Here is a 23145-nt window from a genome sequence, read left to right on the forward strand (position 1 = left end):
ATAGTTGACTGATATAGAGTGATGCAGACATGCTAAATAGGTTTTTCGGGCTGATATATATATATATATATATATATATATATATATATATATATTTGGTTGCTTTTATAAGAACCAGCTCTTGGGTCATCCAATTAAAAACACCACCAAAGAATTGATCCTAGTGACTGGTCCATGTTGAACACATCTGTGGTGTGGGATTTATCAGAATAGCATAAAATGCTCCATCCACATGAAAGTTCACATATTTGTGGTTCACACAATTCAATTCCATTATATATATTGTTAAAATACTATGTATATATTCATGCCTAACTGAAATACGTATATTTATACAATATACGTATATTAGGGGTATTTGGTCATTTCACAATATATATTAGTGCAGTCCATTAAGGACTGAAAAGTCTTTATTTATTTATTTATTTTTTTGGTTTCTTTAATGAAAAGTCAATATGACTGTTGGGAGGACAGTCCAACTAGTCGTTAAAGGAATGTGTAGAGCCTCACCCCTCTATGTAATGCTTTGCTTTTCTAAAACATTTGATGTGTGTTAATACAATATTTTTTTCTATTGTGCTCTTGTGAGCTTTGTACCTTTGTGATCTTGTGGATTTCATATTTTTGTGTATCTCTTGTATGAGATTGTTATCACTCAATTAGAGACCATGTTATATTTGTGCACTTGTGTAGCCCTTCTTTGGCATTGTAATTGTGCACTCTTGTTTCATTACATGGTATCAGAAGCTATCTTGGGATTGTCCTCCTTGTGATGGTGCTCTTCAACCTTTAGTCCTCGTCCACTCTTCCTACACAAGAATTTTTATTACGGGAGAAAGATATTTCGTCTCCATCATCTCAAGCTCAACGAAAACAATTATTTGATGTGGGCAGCAGCTACGGAGAATCACATCAAAGGTAAAAAGCTTTGGGGTTTTGTCAGTGGAACCACTAATGAACCTCAACTCAAATTGACAAGAAGAGGAGATCAAGTCAAAGATTTATCCGAAGAAGAAAAAGAGAAAGCTTTGTAAGAATATCAAAACAAGTTGGAGGATTGAGAAACTATTAATGTTCAAATTCTCTTATGGTTCATGAATACCTTGGAGTTCAACATCACCACCAACATCAAATTTAAAAGGGATGTGATGTGTGAATTTTCCTAAAGAGCACCTTCATCCAAAAAGATATGGCTAAGCTATATTATCTTCAAGACAAGGTACATAATACCAAACAAGGAGATAAAAGTGTAAGAGACTTTTATGGTATTTTATCTCCTATTTGAGATGAACTAGCTATGTTAGAACAAAAATGGAAAGGTTCGGCTATTGAAAGGAGGAAGTCACAAGTAGAAAGAGAACATTTTTTTTTTCTTTATGGTCTCCGATCGGAATTTGAGTAAGTTAGGTCCTCCTACTTCATAGGACTTTGACTCCTATAAGTGAGGCTCTTGCTCAAATTTGCCAAGAATAAACAAGACTTGGAATGCATAAGTCTAATGATGAGGTTTTTGCCGTATCAAGACCTAAATTTTTTGTAAAAAACATATAAACCACCTTACTTCGAAAGAAAATTCAATGGAGGACATAATGGAAGAAGATATAAAGTAGGATACAAGGGTAAAATCATTTGTCATCATTATAAGAAACCGGGGCATATAAGACCGGATTGTCCCAAGTTCAAGAAAGTGGCCGTCATAAGTGAAGAACTTCAAGAATCAAAGAAAAAGGGCAACTTCAATGATTTGACAATTGCCCAAATAGTAGAGGTCTTCTTGGATTTTGGATTTGAGCGCCTCTTTTCACATGACTCATAATGAGTCTTTATTATCTGATTGCACTAATTCATATTTTTCACATGTATCAATCGTCGATGGTACTTCTTTAAAAGTTAAAAGTATAGGAAACCACAACAATATCTCAATTTTTTTTTTTGTTCCAAATGTGAGGGTTATTCCAAAATAGACTTAAAACCTTTTTTTCGGTTTCTCAAATCTTTGATTATGGGTGTAAAGTATTATTCTCATCTAAGGCTTGTTAGGTGCAGAATCTCTAGTCAGAGAAGCTGATTGGGCAAGGCCATAAAAGAGATCTTTATTATATGGATTCTTTATGTTTACCAAAAAACTCTTTTTTGTAATCATGTCAAAAACATTAATTTAGATCTTTGGCATGAAAGATTAGGACACCCAAGTATATCCAAATTATCTCATTTTTCATTTTTGAAAATTTTTTGTAAAGATAAAGATTTTGTATGAGAAGATTGTATACTTGGAAAAATGCAAATGATGCCTTTTGGATCTAGAACTTCCTTGACTAATAAAAATTTTAAATTAGTGCATTCGGATGTATGGAGTCTCGCTCCCGTTATGTCAAAAGGCGTTTATTCATATTATGTTACATTTATAGATGATTTTAGTAGACATACTTGGATATACTTAAATTCAAATATGAAGTTTTTCGTTTTTTAAAAATTTTCACAATCTTGTTAAAAATCAATTTAAAACAAATATTAAAGTCTTTTGCTCCGACTCAAGGGGAGAGTTTCTTTCAAATGAATTTCAATTATATCTAAAAACTCATGGTATTTTATATCAAAGATCTTGTGCTAAGACACCCCAACAAAATGGTATTTTCGATAGAAAGCATCGTCACATTATTGAAACTACTAGGACCCTACTTATTTCAAAAGAAATTACAAAAAAAATTTGGGCCGAAGCCGCTCTCAATGCGGTATATCTAATAAATAGAATGCCTTCTCAAACGTTGGAAAACAAATCTCCTATTGAAAAACTTTTTAAAATTTCTCCCGATTTGAAAAGGCTAAGGGTATTTGGATGTAAATGTTTTATGCTTCTTGAAAAATATAACAAACTCTCTCCTAAAGCTATAAAATGTGTTTTTCTTGGATATGCCGAAAATAAAAATGGCTATCGATGTTATGATTAAACAAATGATAAACTTTATGTCTTTAGAAATATTACTTTTCTTAAAAAATAAAATGGATTTGATTTTGAAAAACCTAAGGAAGAATATGAGTATGCCTTTTTATTTGATTTGTTACCTAAATCAAATAATAAAATTGTTGATGATAATGATATTGATAATTTTGATTTTATTAATGATTCAAGTGAAGAAAGAGAACCAACTCATAATCTCTTACAATACTCTTAGACAAGATAATAGAGAGCATACATGTGCTTTTGAAAGGTATAATCAATCAACAAATATTGAAGAAGCTAATGTTAGAAGATTTGAATGAATACATAGTCCTCCAAATAGGTTTGTCTCTTATGAATCATTTTCTCCAAACTATAGGGCTTGCCTTCTAGCAATTCATTCATATCATGAACCATCTAACTACAAAGAAGCTAAAAACATAAAAGAATGAGTTGAAGCTATGAAAATAGAATTAGATGCATTACACAAGGCCCATACTTGGGCAATTCATCATCTTCTCAAGGGAAAAAAGACAATAGGATCCATTATAGAGTGACAGTTTAAAATCAAAACAAAGAGTGACGGGTCCTTAGAAAGATATAAAACAAGATTAGTTGCAAATGGATACTCTCAAGAATATGGAATAGATTATGAAGAAACATTTGCCCAAGTAGCTCGCATGACCACAATTAGGGCTCTAGTTGCAGTAGCATCCATTATAAAATGAACTATATATCAGTTAAACATTAAGAATGCTTTCTTAAATGAAAATTTAAATGAAGAAGTGTATATGGATCAACCCCCTTGTTTGACTATTGAAAATTGTATGGTTTTTCCTTTTCAAAAAGCTTTATATGTGCTTAAACAAACCCCTAAAGCATGGTATGATTGTTTTAGTGGTACTGTGTTAAACCTTAGATTTAAATCTTGTTACACTGACACTGCTCTTTTTGTAAGATCTACAGGTACCTCACTTATCATTTTTTTTTTTATGTTGATGATATGATCATCACTGGAAATGATCAGAAGAAAATTGAAGAAATTAAAATTATGCTTAAAAAATCTTTTGATATGACTGATCTTGGTTTTTTGAGATATTTTTTAGTAATTGAAGTAGCATATTCGCCAAGAGGGTACATTTTGTCTCAAATCAAGTTTGCAGCTGATATTGTTGCGCGTTCGGGAATCACTGACACAAAATATGCCGATACTCCTAAAGTGATAAATGCAAAAACGAGAGTTGAAGACAGAGTATTATTAGATGATTCAATTTCTTATAGGCAACTTATCGGATCATTAATGTACCTGTCTATTATCAGGCCAAACATTACACATACAGTACACATTAGAAGTCGGTTTCAACATGCGCCTACATCGATTCACATGAGTGCCGTATTAAGAATAGTTCGATACGTCAAAAAAACTACATATAAAGGGTTATTTTTATCCTCTTCATCATCTTTAAATCTTATTGCTTATACTGATTCTGACCAGGGAGGAGATCCCAATAACCGTCACTCAACTAAAGGTTTTTGTGTGTTTGTAGGTGATTCCTTCATTTCTTAGTGATGCTAAAAACAATAGAAAGTGTCTTTATCTTCCACGGAAGCTGAGTACAGGGCAATGGCTACAACAACCACCGAGGTCGTGTGGATGAGATCATTACTTTTAGATATGGGTGTTGATGTTTTAGAACCTTCAAAACTATGATGTGATTATTAGACAGTGTAGTATACGTGTTTTGTATTTTTGTATTTACAGTTTGGATCCGGATCCGGATCCAAACTACTTGTATGTAGCATGTCCACAACATAATGGCATACTTGTAAATAACCCCAACTTATCAGGGTTATTATGAAGGCTATGTATTAGGGCTTTTGCCTATATATTAATGAAATAGGTCACGATTTCTGTTGTTGAGAAATCGTGACTCATTGCAGCCTCTCTCTCTTCCTTCTCTTAATTTCTCGTTCGCAGGCTCTCGAGAAAACTCACATGGTATCAGAGCACGTCTGATCCAAGGGCTAAAATTCTTCTACACAGGTACGTCCATACAAGATCTTCCTTCCTCTACTGGAATACGAGCCCCAGGTACTTCTGCCGTCTTCAGATCTTCCTTCAATCTGTTCCTCTGCTGGAATACGAGACCCAACCCCAGGTACTTCTTCCTTCAATCTGTTCGTACTTCTTCTCTACTGGAATACGAGACCCAGCCCCATGTACTTCTTCTTTCAATCTGTTCGTACTTCTTCCTTCAATCTATTCCTCCATCTTCACATCTCTTTACATCCAGTTTGATTGCTGAAACTGATTTGGGTTTGGGTCAAATCCATTTTCATGATATTTTTGTCCATCGAATCAGTAGATCTCTCGATTTGGATTAGCTTCTTTGGATTTGTACCAAATCAGATTTGTCTCTCACCTTTCCATTCAATTTCACATATTTGGGTTTTATCGGCTGCTGACAGATCTGTACATCAACGATATTCATTTTATTTCTGCTTTATTATTGTTGTGTGCACTTTTTTATATATATATATTTTTTAAAAAAGAAAAGAAAAAGAAAGGAAAAGTCTTAGCTTCCTTTATCAAATCAGATTAGACCTGATAATCCGGGTATCAGTTCTGATAATCAGATTCACGCTGAATTCTCAGCTCTCTACTGTTTAAAAAAAAAATTTGCTGCATTTATATACCGATTGCACACGCCAATAATATTCTTTTTCTTGTTCTAAGTCATGGATTCTTCTTCTCAAACTTTTCTCTCATCCAACTTTCTTGGCCAACTCATTTCTGAAAAACTTACCAATTCCAATTTCTTGATCCGGAAGAGACAAATTCTTCCATTCATTAAAAGTCAAAGTCTTTCTGGACATTTAAATGGATCAATTTCAGCCCCTCCAGAATTTATCATACAAGAAACTAAGGATGGAAACGAGGCTGATTCTATACAACGAATACCAAATCCCCAATATGAAAATTGGATGAAGCGTGATCAAGCTGCAGTTGCTTTCCTTATCTCCACTATCTCTCAAGAAGTATTGGTGGGAATTCCAGATGAGTGCTCAACAAAAGAATTATGGGACCGGCTAGTGAAGACATATTCTCAGATTTCAGAGGCTAGAATTTCTTTTCTTCAGCGTGAATTTCAACTCCTTACTAAGGGTTCCATGTCTGTCATGGAATACTTGAACAAGGTCAAGAACATAAGCGCTCAACTAGCTGTTGTCGGATATGAAGTGACAGGCAAAGATAAAGTCAGGCAAGCCTTGAATGGATTAGGATCAAAATTCCATGTTCTTTCGACCTCATTGTTATGTCTACCCAGCTTACCATCGTTTGAAGACTTGCAAGCGAAACTCCTTCAATATGAGATGACCTTAAAGGGGATGTCACATGACACTGGTGGACAGGTTCTTGCTACTAGTGTTTTCTTTGGCCAGGGACGCGGTGATAGTCATTTTGATGCAGGCAGAGGACGAGGACGAGGTACTCCAGGGGGGCGTGGGTTACTACCCACCCCGAATGCCTCTCCTTATAATCTGAAAAACGTGCCCACCTGTTATCTCTGTAACAAGCGAGGTCACGTCAAAGCCAACTGTTGGCACAATCCACAGAACAAAGGAAAGTTCCAAAAGGGTGAGAGCTCGTCAGGACGAAAGGAGAACCCTTCAAAGTTTGGTGGCGATGTGAAAGAGCTTCTTTTGGCTGCATTGTCTGAACTTGATCTGAAACGCGATGATAAAGGAGTCTGGTACATTGATTCAAGGGCAGCTACTCATGTCACAGGTAATGCGGGTAAATTCTCTACTTTAACTCCTTATTTTGGAAAAAGTAACATCGTCACTGGAGACGGGTCACACCACCCCATCACCCACATTGGAAATGTTTCTATCCTCTTGCCTAAATCCCCACTTCATCTTTCAAATGTTCTTCATGCCCCAAATATTACAAAAAATATTGTTTCTGTTTCTAAGCTTGTTGATCATACCAATTCTTCTGTTGAATTTACTCCGTCTTTTGTTTATGTCAAGGATCTACAAACGAAGAAGACGTTCGCTAGAGGGGAACGCCGAGAAAATATGTATGTCTTCCAGGAGGACCCTTCTACTTGTGTTCGACCTACCTTGAAGTCCTCTCCTCAGTCCATGTCGTCAAAGCATATTCATGTGTTCAATTTGCAATCTTCAAATAAGTGTAATAAGCCTGATTTTTGGCATTTGCGTCTTGGTCATTGTGGTCGAGTCTTCGTTGAGCGACTCGTATCTGATGGTTTTATTCCTGAGTCTGGCCTGATTCCTAGACCAGATAATAAAATGTGTTCAATTTGTCAAATGTGTAAGAGTCATGTTCTTCCTTTTCATTCAATAAATGAGAGAGCTTCAAGGCCTTTTGAAATTGTCTGTTCCGATGTATGGGGACCGGCTCATAATCCTTCTAATTCTGGCAGCAAATATTATGTTACTTTTATTGATAATTTCTCTCGCTTCACTTGGATATATTTCATGAAGAATAAATAAGAAGTTTTCTCTATTTTTCGTTGTTTTCATACATTTGTCAAAACTCAGTTTTCTTCTAATATTCTACATTTCCAATGTGATGGTGGGGGGGAATACTCCTCCTGGGATTTTATCAATTATCTCCAAGATAATGGGATAAATCGTAGAGTATCTTGCCCGCATACACCCCAACAGAATGAAATTGCAGAACAGAAACACCGTCACATTGTGAAAAGCGCTATGAGCATGATGCACGAAAGTCATACTCCCATAGGACTCTGGACAGAGGCCTTTCACTATGCTGTTTACATTATTAATCGTCTGCCCATGAAGCTTTTAGAAGATAAATCACCTTTTTTTGTCTTATTTGGGAAGCATCCTCATTATGATGAACTAAAATTTTTTGGCTGCACGTGTTATGTTCATATTGACTCTTCTCTGCGAAACAAGTTTCAGGTTAAGGCATCCAAGTGTAGATTTGTCGGATATGCAGATCACCACAAAGGGTACAGGTGTTATGATCTTGACAACAGACAAATTAAGATATCTAGGAATGTAGTTTTTGATGAGAATGATTTTGGAGATGGAGAATATGTTTCTGCCCAAACCAATATGAATACTCTATTTTATGATCCATGGCTCAGTGCAGAGCTCTTTCCTGCAACCAATGATGAGTGTTCTTCCTCCTGTGCTCAAAGAACATCCTGTCAAGATGGATACAATGGCATACAGGAACTTGAAATAGAACATCCTCCAGAGATTAACAAGTTTGCTGGGCAAGTTTATAGGAGAAGAGAAAGGGACTCACTCTTGACTTCAGATGATATTGAACAAGATCCTATGTTTGATCCATCCAACAACATTACTTCTTCAATTTCTAATACAGTAGCTATTCCGATCAGACGATCTGAAAGAGCTCGGCATCCTATTGAAAGGTGGGTCAGTTATGAGAATTTCACCATGGATTTTCAGTTATTTTTGTCACAGATTGAGAAAGAGACTGAGCCTAGACATTTTCATCAAGCCATTAATTCCAAAAAATGGATTCAAGCCATGAATGAAGAGATGAAAGCTTTGTACCAGTGTCAAACATGGACAGTTGTCCTTCGACCTCCAGATAGAAATGTTGTTGGCTCACGATGGGTCTACAAGATCAAATACAAACCGAATGGAAGTGTTGAACGATACAAAGCTCGTCTCGTAGCCAAGGGATTCACTCAAGAGTTTGGACAAGACTATGATGAAACATTTAGTCCAGTTGTGAAAATGGGTACAATTCGCATTGTTCTTTCATTAGCTGTCAATTATGGTTGGAGAATAAGTCAGCTAGATGTGAAGAATGCCTTTCTTCATGGGGATTTAAAGGAAGAAGTATACATGGAACAACCGCCAGGCTATACAGAAGTAGATTCAAAGGAATATGTATGCAAATTAAATCGAGCTCTCTATGGACTGAAACAAGCATCTCGATCTTGGTTTGAGAGTTTCTCTCTAGAAATTCAAAGACATGGTTTCTATCGATCGCAATTGGATCACTCCCTCTTTATTCTTCGAGGTAAGGAGTGGAGAATAAGTCAGCTAGATGTGAAGAATGCCTTTCTTTATGGGGATTTGAAGGAAGAAGTATACATGGAACAACCGCCAGGCTATACAGAAGTAGATTCAAAGGAATATGTATGCAAATTAAATCGAGCTCTCTATGGACTGAAACAAGCATCTCGATCTTGGTTTGAGAGTTTCTCTCTAGAAATTCAAAGACATGGTTTCTATCGATCGCAATTGGATCACTCCCTCTTTATTCTTCGAGGTAAGGAGTTTACTACCTTCTTGTTAATATATGCTGATGATATAATTATTACAGGAAGTAGTGAGAATCACGTTCAAGAAACTAAAGACCTTCTGAGTCAAAGGTTCAAAATGAAGGACCTTGGAAACCTTCGGTACTTTCTTGGAGTAGAAGTGGATAGTCAAGGAAATAAACTTACTTTGACCCAACATAAATACACCCTGGATCTGTTAGAAAATGGTGAAATGAAAGATTGCAAGCCTCTTGCTACCCCTAGTGTGCTTAACCAGAAACTAAGTGTGCAAGACGGAGACTTGTATCATGATCCCACCAAATATCGGAGTCTAGTGGGAATGCTTCAATATCTTACTTTTACCAGGACCGATATTACATATTCAGTCAATCAAGTTTCTCAATTCATGCATGAGCCAAGGACGGGACACATGGATGCAGTAAAGAGGATACTGAGGTACTTGAAGAGTACTATTGGAGATGGACTTTTGTACACCAAAAGCAGATCCATGAATACTGCTCATGACATAATTGCTTATTCAGATGCAGACTGGGCAGGAGATCCTGATGATCGAAAGTCAGTTTCAGGGTATGGCGTTTTCATTGGTGCCAATCTTGTTTCCTGGAGTAGTAGAAAACAGAAGGCAGTGGCTAGATCTAGCACAGAAGCAGAATACAGGGCAATGGTTGCTGCTACGGCAGAAGTAACATGGACTAGACATTTGTTAACATAGCTCAAAGAGCCGATTGCTAGTTGTTCTCTCTTTTGTGATAACCAAAATGCTATTCAAATATCTCTTAATCCCATTCATCACAGCAAGACCAAGCACATTGAGATTGATCAGCATTTTATCAGGTAGAAGATTGAAGAAAAAGAGATTGAGCCCCATTATATTAGAACAGAAGACCAAGTGGCTGATTTATTCACTAAAGGACTCACAAAGTGCCGTTTTTGGTTTCTAAAGAGCAAGTTGTCCATGATCCAAAATCATGCACAACTTGAGGGAGACTATTAGACAGTGTAGTATACGTGTTTTGTATTTTTGTATTTACAGTTTGGATCCGGATCCGGATCCAAACTACTTGTATGTAGCATGTCCACAACATAATGGCATACTTGTAAATAACCCCATCTTATCAGGGTTATTATGAAGGCTATGTATTAGGGCTTTTGCCTATATATTAATGAAATAGGTCACGATTTCTGTTGTTGAGAAATCGTGACTCATTGCAGCCTCTCTCTCTTCCTTCTCTTAATTTCTCGTTCGCAGGCTCTGGAGAAAACTCACAGTGATAACAAAAACGCCATATATATAGCCAACAATCACACATTTTATGAGCGAACAAAACATATTGAGATGGATTGTCACTATGTTCAAGAAGAATACTTCAAGGAAATGATTATTTTACCATATGTTCAGTTCGAGTTTTAGATTGCGGACTTCTTCACCAAAGCTCTTTCTCTACCAAGATTCTTGTATCTTCTTAGCAAACTTTCAGTGATTTCACCATAAGTTTGAGGAGTGTTAAAATAATGTGTATATATTCATACCTAACTGATATACGTATATTTATACAATATACGTATATAAAGAGTATTTTGGTCATTTCATAATATGTTTTTTAGTAAAAGTCTTTTTTATTTTTTTGTTTCTTTAATGAAAAATCAATATGACTGTTGGAAAGACAGTCCAACTAGTCGTTGGACTACCTCTCTTAAAGGAATGTGAGGCTCTATCCTCTCTATGTAATGCTATGTTTTTCTAAAGCATTTGATGTGTGTTAATACAATATATTTTTTTAAATAAGTTCGAAAACAATCCCAGAGACCCGGAGCCTTTACAGTTCCAATTACCATTAGATAACCAACCAACCATAAGGGATCTTATACTCGTCTTTCATTCCAAACTAAAATCAAACCAAACTTTATTTATTTAAATGTAAAGAGTCTGAGACATAAGTAAATGAAAGTAAAGAAAGCAAAAAAGAAAGACAAAAGAAAAGAGTCACGTCGTTCCAAGAATCTACCATGTAGTCGTGTAGTCCCCTCGTGACTCTTCTTAGAAGCAGGTCAACCCACTAGGCATCTGAGGCTGCAAAAAACAAAAGTGGGGTGTCAGAATCCGAAGAATCCTGCGTACAGGTCCATTTAGTGAATCAAATAAGAATAAATGACATAAATAAGATTCATGTAATATCTTAGAGGGATACAGTCATAACCAATTCATAAGATAATTGACCATTCATTCACAAAGAAAATAAACATTAAGCATGAGGGAACATTAACTACGCAACATGAATCACAATTTAAGCCACAAGGGCATTTAACATGCATTAGGGAACAACACCATGCATTCATCAACATATAACAACTAAGGGGACAAGTAAATATGCATGATCTAATGCATAGCAGGAATATGCATGATTTATGTGCAATGCATAAACCTTTTATTATCTTTCATTTAAGTTTTTCTTTTTCCATATGCATGTCCTATTAAATGCATACAATTTAAGTTCCTCTTTTTAACTACCGTTGCCCGCGGATACACCAAAAAGGTAAAAAATACTCGAGGTTAAGTAGGGTTCACAGAGTAATTTCGCACACAATTTATATTTTATTAATGGGTTCCAAACTTAGCCCTCGACCGATATCAGGAAACAACACCATCCATCGGAACATTAGAAAACAACATCCAATGTCGGGGACACCGTGAAAAACATCCACTGACACCACTTTCTTAGTATACCAAAACAACAACAGTTGTGTCAAACACACCACCCTCAGGCAAAGTGGCGGACTCTCACTAAAACCGTGGTCAGGAGAAAAACCTCAATATCGAGTTCAGGGGCAACAATAATGCACACAGAGTTTTTGTATCCTCACGGTTTCCCCCAAACCGCAACCTCCAAGATTCTCACACTAAAGAAGTGACATCAAGGAAACATAAATTACATTGTTCTTTACTTTCTTTTATCTTGCTATTAATTCATCTCTTTTACATTTGTGAATCAACATGTAAAATTAATAACATAAGCTTGCAAAACAGCATGCCAAGCTTTTCACGGGACCACAACCCGTGGCAACAGAGAACAGTGCAGTAAAACCATAATATCATATTTGATTTTTGCAATGCATCAAAACCACTAAAGCAGAGAACAACCTGTCCTCGAGGCTCACGCAACCCCTGATGATCCAATTGGCCACCAATGCCCTCATAAGCAAAAAATCATAAAGAGTATGCCACTTATGCATTATTTTCACACGCTTTTCAATGCACATTCATGTATGCAAGCTGTGCATGAAACAATAATTTCATAAGCATAAGCATAAATTCACACACCCATATTAAATGCATGCTTTCATGCCATGCACGTACTCATGTCAAATGCAAGAGTTCATTCATGAATCATTCCAATTAAAACATGTGAACAACCATGCCGTTTTGACCCTACAAAAGCATCTAAATTTCATGTGTATATGCACAAGTACACTCGCTTACAACAATAATTTCGAACAAGGATTACTTATCAAGTTTAAGCACATAAGAAATATCACCCCTTTGTATGCATATGATTAAGTCTAATACACTTGGCATATTTTATTCCCATAAGCAAAGGAAATTTTGACAGATCCACTCCAAATTGCATATTATATATATTTCCCTTTTTGTAAAAGAATCGTTGCACCCATGATAACAGAAAAGTCAGATCATACTAGGGTGCGCAGTGCTCACATCCTGTGCATTCTTGACAGATATTGCCATGGGTTTTAAAGAAACAACAAGCCTTTACACGTCAAGGAATTTGCAGAGTTTTAGGCAGATTTAAAAAATGCATTAACAATCTCATGTGTTTGGTTTTTCACAGTTCCAATATAAATTGCCTATGCTAAACAAAACCTATCTCGACCATATTGTAACAGTAAAGGAAAATGTAACGCCCCAAAATTTCGAACTTTATAATTTCCTTGAAATAGTTGAAAATTCCTTTTCTTTACAGAGTTTATTTTTAAAATCAGCGGAAACGATTTCTTTAAAAGAAAAAGGACAAGTTTGACAACCTTGGGCACGTTAGCGAGAGAACAAAGATTTACCATGGATGATCTGCAATAATACTTAGGAAACCATTTCTTCTATTTAAAGAAAGTGTCAGGTTTGTACAAAATTTGGATTTCCTCTAGGGAAAACTGTATCAAAAACCAAAATGTCCAAAAGAAGAACTACGAGCAGAAACAGTGGATCCTTAAATCATCTCGCAGTCGCGCCATCGCCTGATGCACCTATTTGTCACCTGTACCCATGAAATGGGTTAGTTTTGCGAAAAACTAGTAGGTGAGCACAAAAACAGAAAGAACTAAATTACGCATAAATAATTTATGCAGCAGATAGTAACGAGCAAACTAAGTAAATAAACTGGAGAAAACAAACTAAGTGCAACAAACTGAAAAGGTGAGCATGCTCAAATTAATTATTACTTGTTAACCGGCCATGTTGGTACATACATGGCACGTGAGTCGAAATAGCCGAGACCAAGCCGAGTGTTCATTATGTCAAGTATTTTAAGATACCTCGGTTGGCTGACTGAATCCTATTCCTATGGAAACGACCGATGGTCGAGAGAGTAAGTCCCCAAGGCTTGATAGGGATGCATCCAAACTTTTGTAAAAAGTGTTAGGCTAACTTATGTAGCCCCTATCCCCCCTAACCTCCGATGACTGGGGAAGATGGGTCTTTTGCCCGAAAAAGCCATAAATAGTCTGTCCATCGGAGTTATTACCCTTCGTCCTCTCTCTTGACGAAGCCATGTTGAATTGAGCACGACGGAGTTTCTTAGCCGTTGCCTCATTCTTCATGCTCTGGTCCATTAGACCAAAACGAGCATCTTGCCTATAAAGGCGATCCCATTCTTTTTTATATGTGTTTTCATCAACGTGCACAAAGCACTGATCGAGGTCATAAGACCATTTCATCCAATCGTCGTAGTACTAACATGCCTCGCATGTTCAAGAGTACACTACGAGGACAGGGATATAGGTCCTTAATAGGAGCCTCGGGAGTGTGTTTCGCAAAAATATAATGTTTTAGAAAGCTATTTTAACATTTTAAATCTTTCGAAACGACCCACAACTTGCCAACATATGGCATGTGATTTTCTCGAATCTGACATCCGATGACGCAGTGTCTGGATGCTATGCAAGTCACGACACTGGTTTTGGTAAATGGGCTTTGCAAAAGAACCCATCACCCAACAACTTGATCTTGCCCCAGATCAAGGGTTTTCCCAAAATATATCGGGTAAAAATAGTGGAATAAGTATTCCTCCCGAATACGTTGAGTCGATGGCAAGGCAAAAACGAAAGACAATAATGCGATAAGCAAGAGCCTGGGCACGAAGCGCGACGGCAAACAGAAACAGGAAATGTGAAAGCAAAGGACAAGGATCGCGAAACCGCATCCTTGAATTAAAAGACAGTAAGTAGTAAATACGAAAGCAAAACCCTGGGCGCAAAGCGCGACGGCAACAGAAACAGGAAATGCGAAGCAAAGGACAAGGATCGCGAAACCGCGTCCTTGAATTAAAAGACAGTAAATGCGAAAACAAAAGCCTGGGCGCAAAGCGCGATGGCAAATAGAAACAGGAAATGCGGAAGCAAAGGACAAGGATCGCGAAACCGCGTCCTTGAATTTAAAAGCGTACTTATATACATATATGTATATAGATATGTAATTAAGTCCTTTCAACCTTTAATTATTTAAGTTTGATTTAGTTATTTAAGTCATTGTGCAACTTCTCCTACCTTGGGGTATTGCGAGGAAGTCGTCTACGAGCGTAGGTGATCGTCGGTTTAGTTCGCGGGGCGCGAATGGGCTCCGTTGCGTAACACTACAAAAGTACGTTGTTTAACATGCATAAGATGAATAAGGATCGGGAGAAGACTCGATTTCTCCGCAACTCAATGCAGGGGTCATCGGCCCCTACAGTTATGAAAAAGAATGGGATAGGGTCCAATGACCCATGCCGTTAAAGGAGACAGGTGCAGTGGCCATCGGCCCCTGCCGGATATCTAAAGGAGGGCAAGGGCCATCGGTCCCTACTGGGTCTTCAAAAAAAGAGGGGCAAGGGCCTTAGGAGGCCCTTGCTGGGTTCAAAGAAAAGAGGGGCAGGAGCCTTCGGCTCCTGCCAGATTTTAAAAGAACGGGGCAGGGGCCGATGGCCCCTGCCAAGGAAATGAGTAGGGAGAGGGTGCGCAGGGGCCAAAGGCCCCCTGCGGCTTAACAGGAGAGGAGGCAGGGGCCAATGGCCCCTGCCGAGCTTTTGCTCGACAGAAAAAAAAGAGACAGGGGCTAGAGGTGGCCCCTGTCGGTGAAGAGAGGGGCAGGGGCCGTCGGCCCCTGCTGGTTTTCCAAGGAATGAGGCAGGAGCCGAAGGCTCCTGTTTCCTTTCTTAAGGGAAGGGTAGGGGCCATCGGCCCCTACACGAAAGGGAAGGGCAGGGGCCATGGCCCCTGCCGGAATAGTAAAAAGGGCAGGGGCCATGGCCCCTGCCGGAATAGTAAAAAGGGCAGGGGGCAGATCCCCTTGCCTGCTAAGAAGATGAGGGCAAGGGGGGCGGAGCCCCCTACCTGCTAAAAAGAGGAAGGCAAGGGGGGCGGTGCCCCTTGCCTGACGGAAAAGGGAGGAGGAAGGCTCGGCAGGGGCCGCCGGCCACCTGCCGGCCTTCCGGCGAACCAGAGGAAGAAAAGAGGGGGGAGGGGAAACGAGAGGAGAAGGGGTGCTTACCTGGGCTGCCGAGGGAAGGGAGGTTGCCGGGGAGTGGCTGCCGTGAAGGAAGCTCGCCGGAGTGGAGAGCGAGGGATGGAGTCGGGGGGAGAGAGAGCAAAGATAGAGGGGAGAGACGAGAGATCAGAGAGAGAGAGTCGGGAGATCGGGGGAGGCTCGTAAGCCCTCCCCTCTCCCCTCTCGCCTTTATATAGGGAGGGGGCGCACACAGGGCCCGCCCCCTGTGTCGCCGGAGATCCCCCCCCTGCCGTGGGCTGCCAGCTCCTCTGAAAAGGGGTTTTCGAGGGGCTGGGCACGGGTTGGGTCTGGACCCGACCCGAGTCCGATCTTTTTTTTTTTAAACTGGGTTTTACAGAAAATATATGCTCTAAAGTGTAAAACATGAACTCCTCTGGACCAACGTGTACCGGAGATTGTGTGAATATGCATGTATCAGTAGGTACAAACTAACAACATACGCAATAATGTAACACATTATATAGGCAAGAACATGCAGAACTCTATAAAAAATTCATCAAGATTAGAACACCATTTTTTTTTGCGCAAGAATAATAATTTAGCACTCCAAAATATGATAAAAATGGCAGTCTTGGGAGGGTCCATGAGTAGTCATTCTGATAAGAACAACTTGCTTCAACTGTACAATTAACATCTTAGAAAAGAACAAAAAAAAAACAAAAAAACAAATTGTGTTCTTTCGCAAGAGTACACAGACCCACTGTGTCAAAATTCTGAAACACACCCACATACTCAAAATCATTTAATAATTGATGTTGGTATATGTTTATAAACACGCTAACAAGACCTTTTCTTCCATCAAAACATATAAAACAAATACCAGCAAAAAAAAACTACAAGTTGTTGGGTAATATACTGTGACTACATAACATTGTTATTCAGAATCACCATAATAGGCTTTCTAAACGTAATGCAGAGAAAACCCTTGAGTTGTTTGACAACCATGTTTCAACCCAAAGTTTGACATACTAGAAAATTTTTGGTATTGACCTGCGGGTTATCATTGATACACACCATAACAACCTTGGAACGATGAACACAACAAAGCCATAGGGATCCTATCAGATGTAGATATCTCTTGAACAATTCACATTGGCAGTGTTAATTTTTTTCTTTGTAACACATGCCCAGCCAACCTAGTCGGCTGGGCTCAAACATACCCAGACTCTGCCTGTCTGGCCAGTCGAGCCCACTCGGCTGGGCCGTGTAGCACAAAAGAAGAGTTGGGGCCTGTTACCAGCAGGCCAGCACATGTTTATGAACATATTCGAAATACTGGAATTTGAAACACGCTGCAACCTCACATAATATGCATATTCAGCATGCATGAACCTACAGTTTTGTTTTTTACTAGATGGATATGCTTCGTACATGAGTATTACTCATATGCTCAGAACAAGAACACAAGCATAATCAAAGTTTCATCCATGATTCATGCTTACACAAACATAACAACATCATTCAAGTGTCCTTCAACAGGATATTTCTGAAAACCAAAACTGTCAAGAACAAACACCTAATAAACCATATTTTCTATGTAATAAAATTCTGTTTTGGAGTAAAAATGACACAGAAAATTTTTTGTTGCTAGGTACATAAAATTGAAAATACCACCGTGAACACAAGCCTTACAAAACCCCATCCATGTATTTTAGGGTAAATAACTAGATTTACCCTTTTCCCATGGATTTTCTCAAAAAAACACTACATGGAAATCAAATCCATGTTCTCTTTCTCATCCGAAGCAAGAGAGAAACCCGTACCTTGCACGAGAATAACAAAAAATGGTGGAATAGAGCTTAGGGCTGGGGCTTCCATGGCTTCCTCCTCCTCCTTCTTCTTCTCTCTCTCTCTCTTTCCCTCTTTCTCTTTTTTTTTTTCTTTACTTAAAGGTGAGGGAGAGGGGGTCACGTTACCCCCTTTTCCGGCCCTCTCTCTTGAGAGAGTTTCCAAAAATTCTGGAAACTCCCTTTCTAAGGCTAGTTTCCGATTTTTTTAAAATTTCTTTAAATGTTGACTTTTCCCTTCTTTTATGAATTCTATCTTTCCTAAACTCTTTTAGGTAAGCATAGAGACTCTTTTGGAGAGTCACACTCAGCCCAACAAATAATTTTCGGAATTGATATTAATTAATAAATTAATTATTAATTTTTTATTAATGAAAATTATTTATAACCTTCCAAAAATAACCAAATTAACCCTAGAGACTTTATAACTATATTTAACCCAAAAATAAAACTTTAAATTGAATTTAAAGCTAGGAAAGATATTGGACATGGATTCGGATCCGGATCCGAATCCAAGATCCAAACCCATACCCATAACAAAAATGGATTCAGATTTGGACCCAAACCAGATCCATAAAAATCGGTTCATAGGCTTTGGATCCAGTCCGATCCAATCCCGGATCCGTTTCGACAAACCACTTCTTTTTCAGAAAAACATGATTTTTGGGCCAACCGTAGCTCGAATCGAGGAAAATAAAGTACCGTTGCGCTCAGAATTCCGAGACGCATCCAACGGTATATAACACACATATAATTCTGATTCCTGTCCGAAATTAACCCGAATTTTGCTCGAATTTTACTTGAATTTAAAGGTCAAAAATAAAACTCTCTACCACATTTTGATTGGCTCGCCTCGACCTTGTCGATGAAAATTGGGTCAAAATCAGACTCAAAGGTATCGGTCTAAAAATCGAGCCTCACGCTTTTTCTCCGAGACTTCACCAAATTTTTGAAAAAATCTTAAAAATGGCCAAGTGTGAAAATACGCGATATTACACTTGTGAGCTTTGTGCCTTTATGATCTTGTGGATTTCATATTTTTGTGTATCTCTTTTATGAGATTGTTATTGGTCCATTAGCGACCATATTATATTTGTGGACTTGTGTAGCCCTTCATTGGCATTGTAATTGTGCACTCTTGTTTCATTATATGTATATAGTGTGTGTGGGATTTTGCATGTCTGTGTGTGCATTAAGGTCAACAACCTCTCCATCAATCAATCTAACATCGTGGATATGTTGAGTGCTGTCACATGGATACTTCATTTTGACCCCGTTTTGTGTCCCCTTATATAATAGTCATAATGTATCTACAGCCGTATCCATGTGACATAGGTTCAGCGTGGTTTGTTTGCTAGGGCTCACATGTTGGTTTGTATTTTTTTAAGTCTGATCATAAATTTTTGAGTAGTGAAATTTTGGTGTATTGTGAGCCATTGCTTTTGTAGCCTTTGAAGGTCCTTACTCTTAATAATCACACAATTCAGAATTTGTTTTTTTACTATGTAAGACAGTCAATTATATCTACTGAGTTCTTTTGACCATAAAACTGTTTGATTGGACTGTCCAAGATGGGTGCACACTGCACAGAGGCACACCAAAACATGGTGCATGCCTACTAATATATATCATCATCATCACGCCTTATCCCAACTTTGTCATAGCGCATCACCTACCAATTTATATATGTACATATATTTATATTTATGTTTATATAATGTTTTATATATATAAGAAAATTAGTAGTTCCCAATCAGTTTCATGTCAGAAATGTCTTAAACACTTCTGAAAAACATAGTTGCAGGTGTTTTTTGCTTAATTTAAACCTGCAAATGTGTAAAAACCATGCTTTAGATCAAATCAATTTAGTGAAAAATTATTTGTTTTTTATTTCATCAAGTTTTAGTGCAATGAGCCATTGAATTTTTATAGATCTGAAAATGCATGTAAACCTGAAAAATGCCAAATCTAATACATGTTCTGCTGAATAGATGCTAAGAACAATTGAGGAGATACGCCTGTTTAAGACATAGTTATCGTGTGTGTGTGTGTGTGTGTGTGTGTGTGTGTGTGTGTGTGTGTGTGTGCACATGCATGTGTGTGTACGTGCATGCATGTGGCGTGTAGGGGTGGGCATCGGGCCGGGCTGGGTCCGTTTAGAGCTCGGCCTGCCGGGCTTTCAGTGTGGCCTGGCCTGGCCCATTTACTAACGGGCGGGGCTTTGGCCCGGTTCTTAACGGGCTCGGGTTTGAAGAACAACTCATGACCCGGCCCATTGGCCCAATGGGCCAATGTGAAGCGGGCTGGCCTGGCCGAAACCCAACTAATTAGTGCAACTAATTAGGTAAATAATAAATAATTAACAAGTTCCCATGTACCCAACTAATTATCTTTCTAGTTTTCATAAGATTAATGCAACTAATTATGTAAATAATAATAGTTACCAAGTTGTTATACAATTAATTAATTTTTTAAAATTTTATATTATTAAAAATTAATAAATAGCTCAGGCCCATCGGGCTGGCTCGGATCCGGACCATGTATATAACGGGCCGAGTTTCGGCCCAGTAGCTAATGGGCCCGGGTCTAAAACCTAGACTCAAACCCGGCCCATGGCGGGGCCGGGTTGGCTTGCCCATCGGGCCTGGCCCGTTGCCCACCCTTATGTGCGTGTGCGTGCATATGTGTGTGTGTGTGTGTGTGTGTGTGTGTGTGTGTGTGTGTGTGTGTGTGTGTGCATGCACATGCATATGTGTGTGTGTCTGTGTGCATATTCATCTCCATACACAATGGGAAATATGGTTTCAGTTGTTGGAGTATCTGGTGGGAATAGTTGCTGAAAGTCTGAAACCATGCATATAATTAGGGGTGAGCAAGGGGCTGGCCCGGTCAAAGCCCCGCCCATCAATTGATGGGCAGGGCCCAAAGCCTGGTTCGGGCAGTCCCATTCGGAAAACCCTGGCCCACGGCCCACCTGTTAGGCCCGTGGGCCTAATCGGGCCAGACGGGGCCTATTATATTATATATAATATGTATATTATATTGTATATATAAAAAAATGTATATATATACACACTGAATGAGCCGGGCTGTGGGCTGGGCCTAATTTATAGGCCCAAGCCCAGCCCGCGGCGGTCTGGGCCGTGCCGGGCCAGCCTGCAGCCCCCCCCCCCCCCCCCGCCCATTGCCCACCTCTACATATAATATCCAGTCATCCTATTCAAGCCATACCATTGCTCTGCCATTAGTTTAGAAATTAGAACATATTGGACCTCATGACATAGAAAATGTACTATGAAGTCTTGGACTAGAACCTACTTGTATCTTCTTCTTGAGAGCCTTGATGATGGGCTTCTTGCATCACTTGGATTTTCATTATTTTATCCTTAATCTGATGTTTCATTTTGTGCTTGATGCTTTATAGTTATTCCAATTTTAACTGCTATTATCCTTGAGAAAGCTTATAGGGCGACCAGCCATCATATTAACTTCTTTTTTGTGGTATATAACTGACCACCAATGAATTAGAAAGTTTTTTATTGTTATGAGACTGATATATACAGTTTATGAATTCTACATGTTGCCGTGTTCATGCATTTTCAAATGCAAGGTCTTGAAAATTTAATTACTTCAAGTTATCATCCATATATTATTTCTTTATGTGTTCATCATCTAGGTACACTAAAATGGACTTTCCGCCTTTATTTTTCCTAATTTTCATTTGCACATGTTGCACGTTCTCTTATTGTAGCGCATACAAAGGCTGGCTCAACCCACACTTGCATTTCCACGATGAACCTTGCCGACATAAAGTTTTAGATCTTGTTGGGGATCTTTCTCTTCTTGCACAAAATGGCAGTCAAGGGCTTCCAGTGGCACACATACTTGTTTATAAGGTCCTTATTTTATCCTTCATTTTTCTAACACTTTCAACATTTTATGTGAAAGCAAGAATGTTTTGCTTGTGAAATTTGGATCTTGATGTTTGTGAATTTTAGCAGACTATAAACAAGAACGCATCTTTCTGGAGTGAATGCTAATTCACACAAGAATTGTATGGTGAAGATAGTATAGCTCCCAAAAGAAAGGGACAGGTTTCCGCGGATTTGTGGCCCCCATCCACTAAGGCGATCCCTTCTTTTCCTCCAATGAAGAATGAATAGAAGTCAGTACCTGGCCTCAAACCTACTCTATAGTAAGGGATTATTACGATTGTCCGCACACTTATTGGACCAAGAGAAATGGTCCCCCCCAAGCGAAAGGTCAACTGGATGGTTTCGGTCAATGAAACTGCTGAAAGCTGCTCCGTCCCTCTGACTGATCTGTTTGTTCAAATCTGATTGATAGAGAAGTGCATTAAAGTCCCCCGCAAGAATACAAGGGGACAGGAAACCCCGAAGTTGTGCGTCCAGCTCTGACCAGAAAACCAATTTTTTGGCAAGCAATGGGAAGAACCCTATCAACACCATCCAGCATATCAGGAAAAGCCATTGCCACGTGATACCACCAAATACCCACCCACACCCACCCCTCTCTTTGTCTCTTCTTATAAACTGGAAAGCTAGTATATTGGAATCTACAGTATGCCTTGGGCATGTTCTACTACCAAACACCTGCTAGAACTTTCTTGTCCCATATTGGAATGTTCCTTATGCTTTAGACACGTCTACCACCAAATACCTGCTGGAACTTCTGTCCTTTTCACAGGAAAGCCTCCATGTCTTGCAGAAATCTCTTTTATTTCTGTGTTTTCCATCTGCCTTTCTCAGGAATTCTTGCTAAATATTTGTTTGCCTCAGGTAAAACCTTGAGCCTCTTGATTTTCTTCTCTTTCTTCACATGCAACTCTTATTTTGGCAAATCCTTCTCTTTGTCCAACTCTTCTGAAGATCAAAAGACGCCCTGATTTCTTCTAAAATGATCTGCAGCAGCCAGCAAATTTGCTCCATTCTGACACTGAAATGTTCAAAATACTCTCATTCATTGCTAAAGTGCTGGGTTCTGTCCCAAGTTTTATAACCTGTGGAATACCTGTATCCAAACTCAAATTCCATAGCACCCCTAGGACACTTTAGATTCATGTTTTAAGTTATTTTATTTTCATTGGAATATCTTTCTTCTCTTTTATATTTTTCCCTTTGCCTTGGTCTTTGAAATTTGCATATTTGACTGTAATTTTCTTAAACTTCCAATTTTTCACCGTAAACTCAAAATATCGAGAAGATTTTGGGTGAAATCTGAGAAATTCTATAAAATCTCTCATCAGAGGTGACATGTGTAGCCTTCAATCCTGAATATCTGGGCCTATGTTTCCTGGTAATGATA

The 23145-nt window shown here is 38.6% G+C and overlaps 1 protein-coding gene across 3 annotated transcripts in view; it reads left to right on the plus strand.

Annotated features, from left to right (window-relative positions):
* Window positions 1–23145, plus strand: part of LOC149816615 (putative UDP-3-O-acyl-N-acetylglucosamine deacetylase 1, mitochondrial) — a 182677-nt gene that overhangs the window by 103415 nt on the left and 56117 nt on the right. For all 3 annotated transcript variants that reach the window (XM_089986648.1, XM_089986649.1, XM_089986650.1), the window contains exon 6: window positions 21572–21716. In XM_089986648.1, coding sequence (XP_089842774.1) covers window positions 21572–21716 — 145 coding nt within the window. The remainder of the gene's footprint in view (window positions 1–21571; window positions 21717–23145) is intronic.

The sequence above is a fragment of the Nuphar pumila genome, chromosome 14, assembly GCF_984573655.1.
Source record: "Nuphar pumila chromosome 14, dmNupPumi1.hap1.1, whole genome shotgun sequence".
NCBI classification, from domain to species: Eukaryota; Viridiplantae; Streptophyta; class Magnoliopsida; order Nymphaeales; family Nymphaeaceae; genus Nuphar; species Nuphar pumila.